Genomic DNA, 15,956 nt, shown 5'->3' with positions numbered 1-15,956 from the left:
CCTTTATTATTTTAAGGCACTAAGAGTTGAGAGTTACAAATAAACCTAGAAAAGGGTTACCAAATAACCCTGCCTACCCTGACTGATATAATCCATGTGAGTATAGCAGTCAATTACTATACTTGGTCAGGCATGGTGACTCATGCTTGTAATCCTAGCACTTTCGGAGGCTGAGGCAGGAGGATTAGGAGGACCAATTGAGCCCAGGAGTTTGAGACCAGCCCCGGCAACATAGCAAGACCCCGTCTCTACAAAAAAAATTTTTAAAATTAGCCAGGCATGGTGGTGTGCATCTATAGTTTCAGCTGCTTGGGAGGCTGAGGAAGGAGGATCGCTTGAGCTCAGGAGGAGGAGGTTGCAGTGAGCTGTAATCATGCCACTGCACTGCAGACTCACAGAGTGAAACTCTGTCAAACAAACAAACAAACAAAAAACCCAAAAAACCACTAAGGCTCTAATTTGAGAGAGACAAAGGTTTAAATCTTAGCTCTTCTCTCTACTAAATCTACTAGCTCTGTGACTTTGGGTGGGCTTCCGAACCCCTCTGAACTTCAGTTCTTTCTCTGGAAAATAAGGATAATAGTAGGATTGTTGTAAGGATTAAATGACTAAATGCATGTAAAATAGTACATGTCCTGCACATTGTAAATGCTTAATAAATTGTAACTATTTTTATTGCTTTCAATCATTAACAACATTTTTAGCCTATTAAACATAGGTACTCAGGCTATCTAAAGACAGGAGGAATGTGTGTAAGGCAGCTGAGTTATTGTACTAGATGGAATACTGTGTTTTAGGAGATGTGAAAAAGAGTGAGTTCTTCAAGATTTGGGTGAAAATAAGTGCATACATGACTATTTTGTGATAATAGTGGGAAAGAGGTCTTTCTATTTGGTCTTTGAAAATAGTATCTGTGCTTATTCACGCTCCATTCAGAGTACTAGTCCCTCTTTACTAAACCTTGATGAATTCTGTGCTAAAAATACTTCTTTCCCATTTGGTGCAGTGAAATGTCATATCCATTAAACACCAACATACCAAATGCTGCTGCACATACTCAACCCAGCAAACCCAAGTCAACAGGAAATTGGATCTTCCTCAGTTTGTTCATACTGCACATCTCAACAGATTATTCTGAAGGATTATCTAAATGCTAATTGTTACCTTAGAGCTCTCTTAGAATTAGGAAACAAAGAACTCATCTACTATAAAGAAGGTGGCATTGGGTCAAGGTCACCAAACCCTCAAGCTGTTTTTTTCCTCCTTTATAACAGATAGTTACAGAATTTTCAGAACTGGAAGGGACCTTTGGAATGACCTTGTCTAGTTCCAATATCTTCTAGAAAATTGAGGCACCAAGAAACTTAAATGTCTTGCCTAGGGTAATGCTTAAAACTAGTACGTTCTAGAGCTTTCGGATAACTTTTTCTAACCACAGGCTTGGAGCTACTAACATGATACTGGTTAGTCCAACGTGGCTATTTATATCAGAGGCTCCCGAATCCCAGTTAGTGGGCTGGTCATGGGCTATCAACATCAGAATCACTCAAGGAACATTTTTAAAAAAAATTCCTGGGTCCCATTCTTTGAAAATTCAGGTTTGATGGGTCTGAGGTAGAACTCCAGGAATCTGTATATTTAGTTAACTTTCTAGGTGATTTTGGTGTGGGGCACCCAGACTGGGGGACCATTTTGAACAGAAGTCAGCGTTTTATGTTCTATTCTCTGCTGAGATTGGCCTATGATAATTTTAGCCACTGACTAGACACTTGCAGGACAGCTAAATTAGGAAAAGTCTTGGACCACTAAGGAGTGTCTAAGATTTTAATCTGCAAGGCCAACCTCAAGGTGATTAAAGTATAGAGAGAGGGGAGCTAGTGTTGCCCTTGCCAGATACAGATTGATTTGAAATGGAAGCACATTCAAGTACAGAATGGAAAGTGATCTAAGAACACTTGGTCTCTCCTCTCCCAGAGACGGGTGGCCACTAAATTAGAACTGGCAGCTTGACTTCACTTAGGAAAACGTCATTCTGAAACAAACGATACCAGTTTAAATATTTTAAAACAGAATGTTTGAGGGAACACACTTTAAAACTGAATATAGAAAAGGTAACAGTAAATCATTATAAATAATAGACCAAGATGGGAGGTTATATTTTGCCAACTTTTGAAAAATAAGAGCTGGAAGGGATCTTTGAAACCTTTTAGTGAAGGGATTCTAGACACGTCTGAGGACGTGGCCCTCCTTTAGTAACTCTGGCTCTCTAAGCAGAGGTTCGCAAAAGAGACCACACCTCCTACTGTCAGTATTTGTTGTTTTGCCTGTCTGGTATTCTTTCCTTCCTTTTAATAGCACTCCGATTTCACTTTAGGGAATCACTCTTACCTCACTCTCACTCTACGTGGTTCTCATCCATGGGTTCCAGGGGTGGGAACGTCGCCCAACCTGGGCCAATAAGCATTCTACCCTTAGCCACAACAATTGCGTCAAGATGGGCACTGGGCCAATGAGCACCAGCCCGGAGCTTTTACTAGAACTACTGGAGAAGAGGAGTTCCCAGTCTTTCTGCTGGGCAAGGCTATACCAGCAAGACTAATGTTGGAGCTGTTGATAGGTATTCTTCCACCATGAAAGGAGGGATTGACTTAGGAAAAAGTCAACATAGAGGAAAATAGGGCCAAGAGTCAGGGAATGACAGATTTATGAAAATATCATCTGAGCATCTGGTCCAGATATTTCTGAAGCTAGATGTTTCAACTAGTTTGGTTAGGCTTCAGTAACTTACAAACAAACAAACAAACAAAAATTGTGGCTGCCGTAACTCCTCAGGGATCAGAATCTGGGCTGTGCATTTAGAAAAATCCTGATAATTCTGATACATTCATTGAGAGTGGACGGGATTTGAAAACAGGAAATGGGAGTATGCATTTACTCAGTGGAGCACTTCTAGTTGAGAATAACTTAAGCTAGTTGAGGAAATTTGGCCAGAGTCACATGGCTAGAATACAGTAAACCTCTTGTGAGCTTGATTCTATCTTCTTTTTGGAAAAACAAAACAAAACAAAACAAAACAAAACAAAACAGTATACTTTTAAAAAGTAAAGGCACACATCACTTAATATAAATTTGCTGACAGGGATGATGTGGTAGAATTGCTTCATTTTATCATTCAGGGATATCTGACTTTTATTGATGCAAAAGCTAGACAGAAATTTGAAGAGCTTTTTTTTCACACAGTGTTCCCTCCACTGCTATAAACATTGACCACATTTTAACAACAGCAAGTTTTATTGGAACATAGGTAATTTTCTAGAGGTCAAAGTCCCTCGATGTTCCTCAATAAGAATGCATGCATATCACACACTGTGACTCCTGTCGTCTTCTATGTTGGAGCACACCAATGCTGCTGGGGTGGTCTGCTCACTTCACTGCCATCTTCTACCTGTACCCTCTTGGCGGGTCCCACTGCCTCACCTGGGTTTCTATTCCACCTCTTCTTCTAGAAGTCCACAGACATCCTCAGGTCTCATCGAGAAAGACGTGATGGGGCATAAGCATCTTCCACCTATCCTGATCAGTGATTACAGCTCCTATACAATAATCTACCACTTCTGCAACTCATACCAGCGTAGCAGAATGGAGGGGTCAGATGCAGGCTCCTAGGTCAGACTTGCTAGCTGTATGTTCATGGACAAGTTGCTAATTTCATTAGTAAAATAGAGGTATTAAGAGTAACCACCTCCTGAGATACTTGTGAGGCTTATACAGTATTTAATCTGCAAACCCACTCTATAACTATCCTTATTCACATTTTGCAGATGAGTTTGATTAGCTTGTCCCAGGTCCTAGAGCTAGAGAAGGCCATATTGGGATGCAAACCAAGGTCTGCCTGACTCTTAAAGACATGCTGTTACCACTATGCCCACTGTCCCAGAGACAGAAGTATTGTGGACACCAACAGGATTGACCTACAGGCCAAAAAAAAGAAAACGTGTCATGATTCATTTCTTCTTTAAACCCTTACAGAAGTTACTTTTGTCTCTTTCAAGTCAAATTTTTTGCATGCTGGCTTTTAGAAATAAGTTCCACTGGTTTGTAAATTATTTAGGGGTAAGGACAATTTTTTGCTTATTTTAATTTTCTTTGTATCATCTACCATAGTGCTTTGCACATAGTAGGTGTTCAATAAACATCTCCAGTGAAATTGAGCTTGTCTTGTGTCCATACGTATAAATACTTACCAAAAGCTCTATGATACTGGGGACACATCAAATTTCTGAGTGGAGTATCTGTCTATCTGGCAGTTTACAGAGTTCTGAATTTTTAATATATATTTTGTCTTTAGGCATTTCATAACATGGTGCCACTGATAGATATGATCCAAATGAATCTTTCTTGGCTTCTTAACTGATTATATAGCTGTGGGAAAGTTACTTTGCTATTCTAAGACTCTGCTTTCTCATCTGTAAAATAATACTATTATCATAGGATTAGAGATGATGGACGATAATACGGATAAAGCCCTTAGGATAGAGGCTGACTCATAGTAAGTGCTCAGTAAATGTCACCTATTACTGTAATTAAATTAAAATATTAAAGAATATGTCCTATATTAAAGAAATTTTATTTTAGAATTGTTAAATATATGTGTATAGACAAGGCCAGGGGAATGAAGTATGAACAACAATTATCCTGAGATCTGGAATTATTAAGAGGACCGATTTCTGGGATACAGATTTGCTGGGAATTACTGTTAAAAGCTCCAGCTAGGGAGGGTGCTCCCTCTGGGGCATCTCTGAGTAGTACTGACCACAGGTGTGGACTCCTCTCTGGGGATAAAAATTTCAAAGGGCATAGACTTTCTGAGAGTGCTAGTGTCAAGCTTCTTGCCTTTTTACTCCTCATGGCTTAATTAAGTCAGTTCCCATCCTTCAGTTTTGTGAACCATAGGTAGATCTGCAGTGTGTGTATTTAATAAGGATTTGCTCAGGAAATAAATTGTGTCTCTTTCACCTTCAAGCCTACCCCGGTTACTGGTGGGGAGCTGGCAGACTGTCAAATCCTATTCTTTTGGGGGCAATCCATGGCCAGGATTTTTTTGTGGAGCTGGGAACTCACCACAGGGGATGTGGCTGCTTGTCAGAGATGCAAACAGAAGCACTGAAGCTTCTGGGCTTAAATGAGTTGATTTCCACCAAGTTTTTGGACCCTCTTCAAAAAGTAGGACTGTTCTAGGAACTTAGGGGTGGGATGGATGGAAGAATCACAGGTTTCTAAGACACAATCCTGACCCTCAGAGATGTGTAACCTGGTGGGAGAGATGGATATATTGACAGCTAACCATAATGCAAGGTCAAGTGAAACATGAGCCTTGCTTATGGTACAAAGCAATGGGCCAAGAAACCCAGAGGAAGGAGAAATCACACCTAACTGGTTGGATGAGAAGGACTAAGATTTCAAAAGGTAGAAAAGTGGGGAAAGGGCATTGTGGGTGGTTGGAGCTGCTGAAGCATGTCCGTGCTTAGATTAATAGAGTTTGGCAAATTGTGTGGGTAACTGGAGTGTGGGCAAGGTAGAGGATGCAGGAGTGGGAGAAACAGCAGGCCAGATCTTGAACTCCACCTTCAGGACTTTCTAGGGCCATTTTAGGTCTTCTTGAAATGTAGTGTCCCTGGAGGCCCTGATGTTGTTGATAGAAATCATATTAAAATGCCTTATATCCCACATTCTGATTGATATGTATGATAAGAGCCGAGTTGAGTGAGTTGAGCTATAGTTGTTTCAGTTACCTATAGATGTGGTCCTGGGACCAATGCCAGTCCAGGGAGAGTTTGGAATCAGTTTGGGATAAGTACAGAACTTGAGACATTGCCACAGCAACCAAGTGTGTGATCGTTTTTCTAGTAACTCCTTTTTAACTTCCAAAAAGATTGGTTCACAATACATTGGTCCAAAATACACTGGAAATTTTAAAATTTTGATGGTTCAAAACTTTTCATACATTGAAATTTTTACATAAAAGTTTAGAAGCATTAATCTGATTGAAATAATATTACGTTTTGAAGACATTTGAGATTGAAAATGAACTTGAAGATAGAGCAATAGAAATTATACAGTCTGAACTGTGGAAAGAAAAAGGATGGAAATATCTAGTACTTACCATCATATCTACATTACAGTAAATTATGCCTAAACATTTTGATTTAGTTGGAGATAATATTGGGACAAGCACAGAAATCCATTCAAACTAAGCTGAAACAAAACAAAATGTATATGTGCATGGGTTGTCGTTATAGAAGGTTATAGAAGTCCCTTGTATTAGTCCACTTTTACGCTGCTAATAAAGACATACCTGAGACTGGGTAATTTATAAAGAAACAGAGGTTCAATGGACTCACAGTTTCAGATGGCTGGGGAGGCCTCAGAATTATGGCGTTAGAGCAAGGGGCAAGAGAGAGCTTGTGCAGGGGAACTCGCCTTTATAAAAACCATCAGATCTTGTGAGGTCTATTCACTATCATGAGAACAGCATGGGAAAGACCCGCCCCTATGATTCAATTACCTCCCACATGGTCCCGCCCACAACACACGGGAATTGTGGGAGCTACAATTCAAGATGAGATCTGGGTGGGGACACAGCCAAACCATATCATCCCTTGAGGAATTCAAGGGCAGGGAGCTGCATCCAATGGCTAACCAGCATGGATACTGCCTACATATAAAGACCTGGTCCCCTTGCTCTAACTTGAGACAACTGAGAAGGGACATCCCAGCTCAGCTGTCTCAAGTTAGAGCAGCTACCAGGTTGCCTGAGGCTTTTATTAGAATTTTGTCACAGTTTAGTGCCTCCCTCCACCCAATCCTATTTCCATTTTCTCCTTCCCAGGTGATGACCTCAAGAGGACTCCTTAATTAATGTCTGTAGAGTAACTTCTCAGAGTTTGGTTACCAGATAACCCAACCAGGAACACTGTACCTCCCCATCTTCCTCTCACCATCCCTCCCTCCCCACTTCCTCTTCCTTTTTGCTCTCCCTTGTTCCCTCTTTTCCTCCCTCTTTTTCTCACCCTTTTTCTATCTTCTTTCTTCTCTCTATTCTCTCTCTTGCTCTCCCTCATACTGTGGAGTTTCTCACCTTGGCTCCTTTCTGAGCTCTCATGTCATTCTCTTCTCACTTTCTGACCAATTTCCTCAGCTCTTCTGGCACATGGACCATCATGGCTGCCCCCAAATGGTGTCTTCAGCTCCCCAGTCACCATCACTGTGGTATATGCTGTCGGTATCTCACCCCAATGCCTTTACTGGGCTGACGTCCTCATCCTGCAGCTGCTGTGGGTGTCAGTTAATAACAGCTCATATGTGTACCCTTCTCTGGAGGACTATCCTTTACCAACTGGAAGCTTCTCTCCTGGAGATGCCCAAAAGGTTTTGCCTCACACTCCTTGGCCAATGACTGTCAGATGGGTGGGGGTGTGCAAAAGTCCATCCTCCTTGCCTCAAGGCAGGACACACTCCGTGGTACAATTCTCACTCTGGACAGCCCCCTAGGATCAGGTGTAGCCTGTCTTTTCCTGTCTTTGCATAGCATCTTCCCCTGTCCCATGCTGCTCCTCTCACTCCCTTCAGGTGTAGCCTGAGAGCACTCCCTCAATCAATCCCTCTGCTTCTAAGGAGCCTGATTTAGGCTCATCTCCTTACAGATCCTGTGCTTGTGGCAAATTGGCTCAGCCTTTGCTGTCCTAATTCCAAATATCCAGGGGACAGAACTCAAAGTTCTTTCTCTTTGAACTCCCATTCAAAGACCAGTGCTCCCTGTGTGCAGCTTGGCTCAGGCTGAGCTCAGCCCAGCATCTAGGACGAACACCTGGAGTTCATTTCAGGTGAACATTGGGAATGCATTACAGGTGCAACCTTCTGTGGCTGCAGAGGGGACAGAGTTAAATAGTATAGGGTAGATGAAGGGTACAGGGAGAGGGGACAACTCTCAGAAAAGGCTAGTCATTTCCTGCAAAGGTGAACCCTACCCGTGTCCTCCTCCTCAGTCTTTCTTGAATTAATTTTCTTGGTCTTCTCTTTACCCCTCATCAATCTTCCCATCTACATGCCAAGTTCTAATCAGATAGTGAATATTTGAAAAGTGGCACCACGTGATGGAGAAAGGACTGGGCTGAGTGTCAGGTTGGAAGATGGTCCTAATTCAGCTAGCTTACTTCACATACACCTCTGGGTCTCCAGCTTTAAGGTAAATTAGAGAGTCAGTTTGCTAGCTTCAACAGTCAGTGCTTTTCTGAAAACAAGAAGGGCTGGCTGAGTGCTTTGGCTCACACCTATAATCCCAGCACTTTGGGAGGCTAAGGTGGGAGAATTTCTTGAGGCCAGGAGTTGAGATTAACCTGGGCAACATAGCAAGACCCTGTCTCTACAACAATTTAAAAAATTAGCTGAGTGTGGTAGTACCTGCCTGCAATCTCAGTTATGCAGGAGGATCACTTAGCCCAGGAGTTTAAGGCTGTAGTGAGCTACGATTGTACCACAACATTACCGCCTGGGCAACACAGCAGGACCCTAAAATTAAAAAATAAAAACAAATAGGGCAGAATCTGGGTCTTTTAATCTCTGCATTCCTGAATTCAGCACAATGCCTGGCACAAAGAACACTGATAATGTATTTTTTAAAAGGAGCTATTCTCAGCTGGACGTGGTGGCTTATGTCTGTAATCCCAGCACTTTGGGGGGCCGAGGCAGTGGATCACCTGAGGTCAGGAGTTCAAGACCAGCCTGACTAACATGGCAAAACCCCACCTCTACTAAAAATACAAAAAAAAAAAAAAAAATCCGGCTGTGGCGGCAGGCGCCTGTAATACCAGCTACTTGGGAGGCTGAGGCAAGAGAATTGCTTAAACCTGGGAGGCAGAGGTTGCAGTGAGTCGAGATGGCGCCACTTCACTCCAGCCTGGGTGACTGAGCAAGACTCCATCTCAAAATAAAAAAAAAAAAAGGAGTTATTCTCTAAAAAATGAAATGATGGAGAATTACATTAACATAATAAGGTAGAGCATGATCCCAAAGTATGCAATATTCTGAGTGTGGGGTGCCTGTTAACAATAACTATCACTCGGTAAGTGCTTAGTTGTGCCACTTCCATGTTAAGTATTCGACTGCTGTTGTGTAACAAATCACCCAAAAACTTAGCCATTTAAAACAATTTAAGCCATTTTATTATGCTCATAGAGTCCGTGGGTCAGGCATTTGGACAGGACACAGTGGGGATGGCTTGTCTCTGCTCTGCAATGTCTGGAGCCTCTGCTGGGAAGATCTGAAGTCTGGTAGTGACTTGTCAGCTGGGGCTGGGATCACCCAGAGGCGTCTTCACTTACAGAACCGGTGGCTGAGGATGGCCTTGGCTGGGTCTGTTGACCAAGGCACCTACGTGTGGTTTCTCCATGGGGGCTGGGCTTCATCACAGAACGGTAGCCTCAGGCTAGTAGGACTTTTGAAGGTGGCTGCTCACAGCTCCAAAATCAAGTGTCCCAGTTTACAAGGTAAGAGAGAAGCTTCATCATTTTTATGACCTAGCCTCAGAAATCAACTATATTATTCCCACCACATTCTATTACGAGCAAGTCATAAATTCATTCACGTTTAAGAGTAGGTGAACTAGGTACTGCCTCTTGAGGGGATGGGGGAAAGGCTGTCACAGAGCACATGGGATGGCAGCTATTGTTGTGGTCATATCTGGGAAATAAAATCCGCCGTGCATGTACTGTCTCATTTAATCCTTTCATTATCTTTGGAAGTAGGTATTATTGTCCCTCTTTACAGGGAAAGAAACTGAGGCTCAGCGGGGCTAAGCAACTGGCCTGTGGACAAGGCCAGTACATGGCAGAGCTGGAGTTCAACCTAGCCTGTACAGAGCAGGTGTTCTCCAATAGCATATGATGCTGCTTACAGGAAAAGGGAACTGAAAAAAATAAGACATTCAAAGGCCAGTTTGGGAGTGAGGTATTCTTCTCTCCCATAATCCTGATGTCAGAGTTATTATCTTTCCCATATGGGATTCTGGTTCCTGTACATAACTCTCCAGGGAATTGCTTCACAGAAACTATGTAAGTATGTGTGTACCTTTGATGCCTCAAGTCTTCTAGATATGCCAGGGGCTGCTGTCTGCCCTTCCCGACCACACTTACATGGCAAAAGAGTCCAGCAAACCATGAGCAGGAGCAAGCTCTGACCACCTCCGTGAAGGCAGCACACAGAACCAGTTCGTGCCAGGAATATCTTCTCTGCCATGATCCCCCTTTGAAATTACATCTTCCTTTTAAGTTCAAACAAGAACCTAGACTTCCAGAAAGTCATCTTGATACTCCCAGGATACTTATAATCTGGAATGTTTAGAAGGTACTTGGCACTCACTGCTTGCTCTGTAGGTTTTTTGTGTTGTAACACCCCAGTTAGTCTTCTAAGGCCTCAGAGGGCCTTATTCTGCCTCAGTCCCCCACCCCTGCTGAACAATACCCAATTCTTAGGAGGTAGGCAATAATTAGGTCAAAAGCCCTCAGAAAGTTTATTATGATATTATAACAGGAGGACACATGCTTCTTTAAAAGCATTTTTTGAGAGCCTACTGTATCACAGGCATTGTGCTAATGACCCATGTGATCCAGAAGCAGAAATTTAGAAAATCAGGTATGAGCCTTTGGGGCACTCTGCAGCAGGTAAATAACAAATCAAAATTGTATCTAGAAGTGAAGCATCCTTGGTCAGATTAAGAGGCCTTCATGGCAGGTACATTTGAGGCAAACGCTGTAAGGTTACAATCTCTATCAGCTGTCAGATGTTTAGGAAGACCCTAAATAGAGTATTGAGATCCTAATTCTTGATTTTACTTTCTCCTAGAAGTTGTCTGAGTGATGATTTTAGCTGGGGCTATCAGTCAGGAAAGGATGGGTCTTGCTGTCACTAATTTCAAATCAGTCCTCTTGTAGTAGGCAAATTTCTCTACCTTTCTTTTAATTTGTCACCATTTCACCTCAAATTATCCCGAAAGGCCATGACCTTTGGAAATACCTTTGAATGTTCAAAATCATCTGATCCAGCCACATATAAACCTGGTCATAAATTATGGGTAATCAATATCAGATTACCCATAATTTTATCTTCATTCATTATTCACACTGTAAATCCTTGATCCAAATACAAAGCTATTATATAAAACTATTTCTTCAACAAACCAACAACAAGAATAAAACAGCTCCTGTAAATAATTACCTTTGGGATATGAAAGAAAATGTAAACATTTTATTTGGCAGTTGTTTCTGAACACATGAATAAATAAATGGAAAAGTACATATTAATATTTCTTTTTGGAGTAACAGATACCATTAAACGCTTATTTACACATCTTCACTGCAAAGAACAGTTACACAATTAAATTTTGTCTTATAAAAGGTAACTTCCCACATCACTGGACTGGACAGTTAAGGATGGAGATACTGGTAGTGCTTGGTTCTAGCAGTCTCAATGTTTGAAAGGCATTCATTTGCAAGTGTAATAAGAAGAGTCGTCATGCATTGAGTTCATCCGGGTCATGTACTGTAGAAAATTTCTGATGGCAGCCACAGAATTTGGTGTCTCATGCGCTTAAGTCAACTATGACATGTTTGTAAATCTGTGTATTTCCCTTAAAACTGGAAGCAAAAAGAAAATTACGCTTATTAATGGACACATGTGTGAATGATCTTGGTGCCTGAACATTTAATTCCTGAAATTTCACAAATTTGGCTTTTTCTGCATCCCAGTTATACACTTGAGTAAAGGAGTAATCACTTCCAAGAATTGCATATTGGTAATTATTTATCTGAAGAGGCTGGAACACCATGGATCCTCGCGACGGCATCCTCTGAATATCCTGGAACGAGGAGCCTCCCCATTTCATGACTTTGGAATCACCAATGAATCTTGTCAAGCAAATGTACACGTCCCCTTTCACTGAGAAGTGCTTCACTGCGTACACATCCTCCATGTTAGGAATGTCAGTTTGGTTAGTGAATAATTGTGTTGCTTTGTTCCACTGATAAATTACAGGACGCTGGGAACTACTGGACAGAATTAAATGAGGCGTTCTGAGTGTCTGAGGTGTTCTGACTATTTCTAGATATTCCACATCAGTGTCCCTGTACCACGCATGTAAGGATTGATGGGAGTAGAATCCGTTTCCGTTCCATTTGTAAATGGTAGTAAAACCAGCTTTTGAACTGTCAGCAACAACAAAGTACCAGTTGTTTTCAATCTTGAATGTTTCAATGTCATTGGGTTTTCGGATTTTGAGAATTTCAATATCCTGGATTTTTATGAATTTATTTGCAAAACTGTCTCGCTTATAGATGTGAGAGCCACCAAACAGCTGGGCCACAATAACATAGAGCTGAGTTTCAATGACTATAGGCTTGCATACTACAGTGGATGTGCCTGGGAAAAGACAAAGGAGAGGTTAGTTGTGTGGCCATCCTCTTTTGGAGCATGTAAACATGCAGGCTGGGGCCATACAACTTCCACCCAAATCAGCCTGAAACAAGAGATCTCCTTGGTTGATTAGGCAAGGCTGGTCTCCAAAGCCCAATGGCAGCAGTGTCCTGAAGTTCTGTGCCTTTGTGCCTCGTGGGGCCTTGTTACCAACAATTGAGTTGTTAACATCATATCCAGCCTGCTCTAGACGTTCAGGACACACAGCTATGGCCCGAGTGTTCTCTTATTTCTTGCAGAAAGAAAGCATTACTTTCCCTGACATATTATGAGTTAATCATAATTCTAATGAAAACTACTGTTTACTGAGCATCTATTATGTGCTTTCTCAATTTACCTCATTAATTTTCCCAACAATCTTAAGAGATAAATAGTATCTCTTTTTCCACATGAGTAAACTGAAGCTCAGAGAGGCTGTTTTGGTAGCAGAAGGCAGAGTTGGGGATTCAAAGTCAGGCCTACCAGCGTGTCTATGCTTTTAATCCAAGCTGGGGACAAGTTAGCTATTCCAGGACTTCAAATTTGGGTTATCTAAGATCTTAGGTAACCAAAGGCTAGCATTGTGGTCTGGGTAGGCCATGGCTCTACTGTAATTGTTTTGCTCTAAGTCTGAACTGCTTCCTGCTCTAGAATAACTCGCCTTTCCCCTGCAAAGAAAGGAGATGCCACTTTTCACTTTTCTGGAGCTTTAGGTCACTGGTGGCAGGAGTGAAGAGAAGGAAGAGGAATGTTTAAGAAAATCGAAAGACGGGGGCAGCCATGGGCAATGCTCCTGAAAGTTATTTTGGGAAATCACAGAAAATGATGTGGGATCTGTCAGTGGCCTAGCTTGATATCCTTTGGGGAAGAGTTTGATACTTATCTGACCTGTGAGATTCTGATCTCACAGAAGGAGTTTGGCTCTAGAAAATCCAGAGACAGCTGGGCAAATCTGGGCTTTAGGCCTCTTCTGACTACAGCTCTAGTGCGGAGCAGAAAGTTCTACATTAACTCTTTCTACTAATTGGCTTCATCCATAGGCAAGGTAGTTTTCTTTGTGACTCTTTCCAGGGCTAAACTGATTGTATGATCTTAAGAAAATCATTTAACTTCTCTGAGGCTCAGTTTTCTTTTCTGTACAATGAGACTTTAGACTAGATTAAGGATGGCCACCAGATTCCAACACGTACCAATACTGATTGGCTCATTGACTGTGATTGCCTGGGGAACTGTGTTGAGAAGGATTCTGTGGCCGTGTCTGCACTCTACATGAACGATTACCATGATAGATTAGTGATGCCTGTCTAGAGTGAAGGAAGGGATAATGACTGAGCATGGGACACATATTTGTCATCTGCTATGGTTGGAATGTTTGTGTCCCTCCAAAATTTATGTTGTAGTTTAATCCCCAGTGTAATAGTATTAAGAAGTGGGGTGTCTAGGAGGTGATTAGATCATGAGGACTCCACACTCATGAATGGAATTAGTGCCCTTGGAAAAGGGCTTGAACAAGTCTGTTAGATCTTTTTCTGCCCTTCTGCCATGTTAGGACACCGTCTTTGAAGCAGAGAGTGAGCCCTCACCAGACCCTAAATCTCCTGGTGCCTTGATCATGGAGTTTCCAGCCTCCAGAACTATGAGAAATAAATTTCTGTTCTTATAAATCACCCAGTCAAAGTATTTTTTGTTACAGCAGCAAGAAGGGACTAAGACATCATCCTAGACAAGATGCTCTGAGGTGCCCTCTGAAATTTTGCAGATGTATGATTTATTTCTCTTGTAAGTGCTCATCTAAAGAGCCATTCAAAGAAACTGATGAACCATACACAAGTAAGAAGAGCCTGGTTTTGACTGCACAGAACCCTGCTATAGTCCACTGGAAAACTTATGGGGGACTAGGGAAACATGACCTTCTTCCTTCAGAAAGGAGGATTCTAAAAGAAAGGAGTCTCTTTTAGATTATAAAATGGTCTCAGTTTGGAAGGGATCCCTTTATTTAAGTAACCCCAGCCTTGAGCAAGCCCCAGACCTGTCTTGGTCCTTTGAGCAATGAGGGTGATGGCTACCAGTAAAATCTCTCATGACCCTCCATGCCTTATCTAAAGGCTTACCTTTTATGGGGAGGTGTGAGTGCTCTTGAGAGCAGATTTAATGGTATTAGAAGCTAAAGCTGATATTAAATATTGTAGAGGGAGCCCTATGTTCTAACTAATGACTTATAATTTTAAAAATTATTAAAATGGGAAAGAGACTTAAGAGATCAGCTAAGTAAGGCCAGGCAAGGTGCTTCATTCCTGTAATCCCAGACCTTTGGGAGGCCGAGGCAGGTGGATCACTTGAGGCCAGGAGTTTGAAACCAGCCTGACCAACTTGGCAAAACTCCATCTCTACTAAAACTACAAAAATTATCGGGGCATGGTGGCGCACGCCTGTAGTCCCAGCTACTTGGGAGGCTGAAGGACAAGAATTGCTTGAACCCAGGAGGCTGAGGTTGCAGTGACCCCAGATCATGCCACTGCACTCCAGCCTGGGCAACAGAGTGAGGCTCCGTCTCAAAAAAAAAAAAGAAAAAGAAAGAATTAGATTCCATGGCCAAATTAAGGGTGAAAAATACGGGAAAAATTTCCTCACTGCAGGACTTCTTGGATTCACAGATGTATGTATTATGAATCTACAAGACCAGGATATGGTTCACGAGTTTATTGAACCACAAAATCCTTTTTGTTACAAGGCATACATTAACATTTTGTAGAAGAAATGTTTGTGTAACAAAGTTTGAGACTTAGTGATCTAAAATTACCTTCTTATCTTATAGTTAAGAAAAAGGGGTTGGGGGTATCCGTGAGTATGAGCGGCTCGCCCAAAGAGACTGTGGCAGAACCTGGACTAGAACTCCTGATTCACCATCCAATACTTTTCTTTGAAGAAAAATAATCAAATATTTACTGATTATGTATTCTACTAGACCCTATGCTAAGTTTCTTGAATATGTGTTCACATGATCTTATTAACAACCCTGTGAGTTAAGTATTAATATTATTCCCATTTTACAAGTGGGGAAATTATGGCTTAGAGAACAATCCCAGGTCATTTAGCAAATGGTAGAGTTGGAATTCAAATGACGTTAGGTCTGCTAAAGCATTCCCCTATACCACTCATCTTTCCTTGTTGCCCTTGGCTGAAGTAATTTAACTTCCCACTCAAAATATTATTAGGCTTTTCATACCTGTAATGTTGTCATAATTCCGGAAGGTCTTTTCCACATGGTCCCATTCAAGGAAAATGCATTTTCCAGTAAAAGGCTGAGCGATGACTACATACTCATCATTCAAATAAGAAAAAGTGTCTATGGACAATGATTGATAAGGCAGGTCTTGAGACTTTGCAAATTCTGCAAAAAGAGGAAATGATAAATAACTGTGAGCTAATACTTCTTTCCTTGGCTGGATCTC

At 41.7% G+C, this 15,956-nt stretch overlaps 1 protein-coding gene across 3 annotated transcripts in view; it reads right to left on the bottom strand.

Annotated features, from left to right (window-relative positions):
* Positions 1-11,264: 11,264 nt before the first annotated feature.
* The window catches only part of LGI1 (leucine rich glioma inactivated 1), a 40,250-nt gene continuing 35,558 nt past the window's right edge, over positions 11,265-15,956 (bottom strand). For 2 of the 3 annotated variants that reach the window (XM_025396569.1, XM_025396571.1), the window contains 2 exons: positions 15,731-15,895; positions 11,265-12,471 (listed from right to left, as the gene is read on the bottom strand). In XM_025396569.1, coding sequence (XP_025252354.1) covers positions 11,636-12,471; positions 15,731-15,895 — 1,001 coding nt within the window. In that variant the 3' untranslated portion in view covers positions 11,265-11,635. The remainder of the gene's footprint in view (positions 12,472-15,730; positions 15,896-15,956) is intronic. The other variant, XM_025396572.1, reaches the window with a different exon arrangement.

This window comes from Theropithecus gelada, chromosome 9 (assembly GCF_003255815.1).
Source record: "Theropithecus gelada isolate Dixy chromosome 9, Tgel_1.0, whole genome shotgun sequence".
In the NCBI taxonomy this organism is placed as follows: domain Eukaryota; kingdom Metazoa; phylum Chordata; class Mammalia; order Primates; family Cercopithecidae; genus Theropithecus; species Theropithecus gelada.
Note: the sequence above shows the minus strand (reverse complement) of the source record. Positions and strands in the feature narration are given on the sequence as shown.